This window comes from Trypanosoma grayi (assembly GCF_000691245.1).
Source record: "Trypanosoma grayi strain ANR4 Tgr_1304_V1, whole genome shotgun sequence".
Taxonomy (NCBI): domain Eukaryota; phylum Euglenozoa; class Kinetoplastea; order Trypanosomatida; family Trypanosomatidae; genus Trypanosoma; species Trypanosoma grayi.
The window spans coordinates 1-3,919 of record NW_008826923.1 but is presented as its reverse complement, the minus strand read 5'-3'; the positions used below and the strand labels follow the sequence as shown (position 1 = coordinate 3,919).

At 61.3% G+C, this 3,919-nt stretch overlaps 3 protein-coding genes across 3 annotated transcripts; all 3 read left to right on the top strand.

Moving 5' to 3' along the window:
• Positions 1 to 204: 204 nt before the first annotated feature.
• DQ04_13041020 (tRNA (guanine-N(1)-)-methyltransferase) lies at positions 205 to 1,260 on the top strand (the record flags this gene model as incomplete). The annotated part of the gene is made up of 1 exon (XM_009316879.1): positions 205 to 1,260. One exon carries the CDS (start codon positions 205 to 207, stop codon positions 1,258 to 1,260), a length of 1,056 nt encoding a protein of 351 aa, XP_009315154.1.
• A 381-nt stretch (positions 1,261 to 1,641) lies between these two features.
• On the top strand, positions 1,642 to 3,063 carry DQ04_13041010 (protein kinase; the record flags this gene model as incomplete). The annotated part of the gene is made up of 1 exon (XM_009316878.1): positions 1,642 to 3,063. One exon carries the CDS (start codon positions 1,642 to 1,644, stop codon positions 3,061 to 3,063), a length of 1,422 nt encoding a protein of 473 aa, XP_009315153.1.
• A 427-nt stretch (positions 3,064 to 3,490) lies between these two features.
• Positions 3,491 to 3,919, top strand: DQ04_13041000 (proteasome 26S non-ATPase subunit 9; the record flags this gene model as incomplete). Its single annotated transcript, XM_009316877.1, has 1 exon — positions 3,491 to 3,919. A coding segment is annotated over one exon (429 nt), but the record flags the coding sequence as incomplete, so codon positions are not given.

Below are 3,919 nucleotides of genomic sequence, written 5' to 3'. Positions count from 1 at the left end.
CAGGCGTGCAAGCGGCTACTGCTGGACCCGCAGTTCGTGCCCCCGACGGCGGTGACGGCGTCGCCATGTGATGCGTGGCTGCAGGCGAGCGATGCGTCGCTGCCGTCTGCTCTGCGTGAGCGGCTGCAGCCGTTGCTGTCTGACGAGTCCATTGCGCGGTCTCTTCGTGTGGCGCTTGCTCCCCACACACTGCAGTTGAACTACATGAACTACACAATGCCGGAGCTGCTGCAGCGCATACTTCCACCCGACACAATTCCACTGAGTGGGTTTGAGCAGGTTGGCCACATTGCGCACGTGAATCTCTCCGCTGCGCACGTGCCACACCAGGCTGCGATCGGTGCTGTCATTCTGGACTGCAATCCCACCGTGGATGTTGTGGTGAACAAGGTGGACAGCATCTCGAGCGTGTATCGCGAGTTCAAGATGGAGATCATCGCCCGGCGCCGTGCCGACCCCAAGAAGGGCCATACGCAGCAGCAGCAGCAGCAGGAACAGAAGGCTGGGGAGGAGGACAGCGAGGCGGAGACGCACCGCCTCCTGCTGGCGACCGTGCGGCAGCACGGCTGCATCTTCCGGGTGCCGTACGACCGCGTGTATTGGAACTCGCGGCTTAGCCACGAGCACACACGCGTGGTGGACATGATGCGGAAGGGCGACACGCTCTACGACGTGATGGCGGGTGTCGGTCCCTTCGCTATTCCGGCTGCTGCTGCTGGCGTCACCGTGCACGCCAATGATCTGAACCCTGCTGCCGCAGAGTACCTGCGCGTCAACGCGGAGCTGAACCACATAGCGGCGGACACCTTTCACGTCTACAACATGGATGGCCGCGAGTTCATGAATACAATTCTCCACCGCGATGTGTTCTCGGGCGCCCCTGTGTGCGGCAGGCGCCACGTTACGATGAATTTACCGGCAACCGCCGTGGAGTTTTTGGATGTCTTTGCGAGGCCGCCTTGGACCCCGCCGGCGCCCGCATCGTCATCATCGTCAGCGGCGCAGCCGGACAGGTGTGTGCTCTTCCACGTCTACTGCTTCTCCAAGGACGCAGATGACTTTCTCGGTGACGCGGTCAAGCAGGTGGAGCACTGGCTGTCGTTTGAGCTGTGCAAGGAGAACCTGGAGACGGTGCATATGGTGCGAGACGTGGCGCCCGTGAAGCGCATGGTCTGCGTGAGCTTTACGCTTCCAGACGTGTTTTGGTGCCAGCATTGTGCCGGCGAGGAGGCGCCACTGAAGCGCACACGCACCACTTGATCCACAGCCCTCTCTCACCGCGTAGATATACATACACACACACATATATATATATATATATGTAGTGTCTCTGTGTTGGTGTTTTTCTTCGTCTAAGGAGGTACGGTTCCTCTTAAATGATTCTAATCGCCGCACCCTCCTCACATGTCGTGGTGCATATCTCTCTGTGTGTGTGTGTGTGCGAAGGATGTGCTGACTGGCATGACAGCGCCGAGACGCGCCTGTGCGGCAGCCGCACTGCCCCTTCTGCTATCTCCGTCGTGGCTGTTGATCTTCTCGTTGCGCATAGGTTTATAGCTCACACACACCCGCACCCACCACAACTCCCAGCCGCAGAAGAGCGGCGTGAGCGTCTGTCTGTGAGTGTGGGGGTGCGCGGAGATGAACGACGACGAGTTCGAGGACCTCTTCATCTCCGACACGGAGCCGGAGGAGCTGTACGAGGAGTTGGGCCCCATCGGCGTCGGCAATTACGGCTCTGTTGTCAAGGCACGCAACCGCCAGACGCAGGCCATCGTGGCGATCAAGCTCGTCCTCCTCGTGGACAAGGATGAGCGGGACTTTGTGCAAAAGGAGATCAGCATCCTGAAGAAATGCCTCCACCCGAACATTGTGCGCTACCACGGCGCCCACAAGTCGCTGAGCAAGCTGTGGATCGTGATGGAGTACTGCGAGGGCGGGTCGGTGGACATGGTGTACAAGGTCCTGCGCCACCCGCTGCCGGAGCACCTCATCGCGTACGTCTGCCGCCAGGTGCTGCTGGGCCTGCAGTACCTGCACGCCAACCGCAAGATCCACCGCGACATCAAGGGCGGCAACATTCTGCTCACGCGTGAGGGCGATGTGAAGCTGGCAGACTTCGGCGTCAGCACGGAGCTGTCGCACTCCCTCTCACGGCGCAACACCTTCGTCGGCACGCTGCTGTGGATGTCGCCCGAGGCGATACTCGAGCTCGACTACGACGAGAAGGCGGACCTGTGGAGCCTCGGCATCACACTCATCGAGATGGCGGAGGGGGCGCCGCCGTACCTCGATACGCACCCTGCCCGCGCGCTCTTCATGATTCCGAAGCTCGACCCGCCGACGCTGCACGATAAGGAGCGCTGGTCGCCGCAGATGACGCTCTTCCTCAAGCGGCTGCTGACGAAGGACCACAACCTGCGCCCCACCGCGTCGACGATGCTCAACGACCCCTTCGTGCTGCCGGAGAACATGGGCAGCAAGGAGCAGATGAAGGCGATCATCGAAGAGGTGCTCGCCAAGAAGGAGACGATGGGGCCGCAGCGGCTGCACGGCGACACAAACTCAAGCGCAACGTTTGTGGAGCGCACATCAACCGAGAGCGACGACGACGGCGCGGGCAGTAACGACAGCGGCATGAGCGGCAAGCCGTCTGCTGCGCCAAAGGTTCCCGCTAGTAACTCCCCTACGTCTATGGAGGCGTTGGATATGAGCGGAACTCAGCTCTTCTTTCATGACGGAACGCTGCTGCCGCTGCCGCTGCTCTCCACGCACGACATCAGCTTCGATGAGTTGAGCTTCGACGGCGAGCGCACGGGGCCGTTCGCAAAGCCGGTGCCCGATACGGAGGCGCTGCTCGTGCCGCCGGAGCAGCGATCGGCAGCATGCCACGAGAGCGGGCGGCTGGCGCACACCATGCACGTCACGCACACACTCAAGGGGATGCTGCACTACCACAAGCAGATGCCGTTCTTTCGCGAGCTGACAGACGCAGAGGCGGTGAAGTCGAAGGAGCTGCAGCTGAAGTACGGCTCCGTCCTGAAAAGTATCTACCGCCTGTAGAGAAGAGCTGCCGCCCCTCCTCCAGCGCAAACCAAACGAAAAAAAAGGGGATAAAGGAAAGAACGACCTCCCCCCCTCAAGTAACAATATGGAAGGGAAGGTGGGCGAGGAGGGTGTGTGGAAGAAGAAGAGCTCCAGCGGGGGGCGTGTCACGTTTCCCTTTTTTTTGGTTGTTCGTTGTGTTTCGTGTTTGCTGCTGGTGCGTGTGGCGTGTTGCGACTGCCGTGGTGCCTGCTTCCCCGGCCACTCCTCGCCCTCCCAAGGAGTGGCGTTCGCTGCTCTGCGGTCCGTCCTTCGCCAACGTGTCGTTTGTCTCCTCCTATTTGTGATTTGCTCTTCCCTGCGTCACTGCGTTGACGGCAGTATTTAATAGATCCATACAGCTGCCTGTTGGTCTGTGCGTGTGTCTCTGTGTTGTGTGGGCGCCATGTCGAGCGACACGCCATCCGCGCTGCGGGAGGAGCTGCTGCAGTTGGACACGCAGCGTGACGCCGTTATGAAGAAGACCGAGGAGGCCATAGCGTTCCTCGCCACCACACCTGTTGGCCTTGACGGCAGCCTCGTGGACGAGGAGGGCTTCCCGCGCGATGACTGCGACCTGTACGCGGTGCGCCACGCGCGGCACACGGTGAACTGTGGGAGGAACGACCTCAAGACGATTGAGGCCGCCATGTACGAGAAACTCGCGCAGCTGCACGAGGCGAACCACGAGGAGGCGCATCGGCAGATGCAGGAGGATGAGGCGGCACGGAGTAGTGCCAGGGCGGCGACCGCCGCGCTCGAGCAGCAGCAGCAGCAGCAGAAGCGCAGCGTTGCTGGGAAGCCGCCCTTCGTGCGGGTGGTGAGCGCGGCGGCC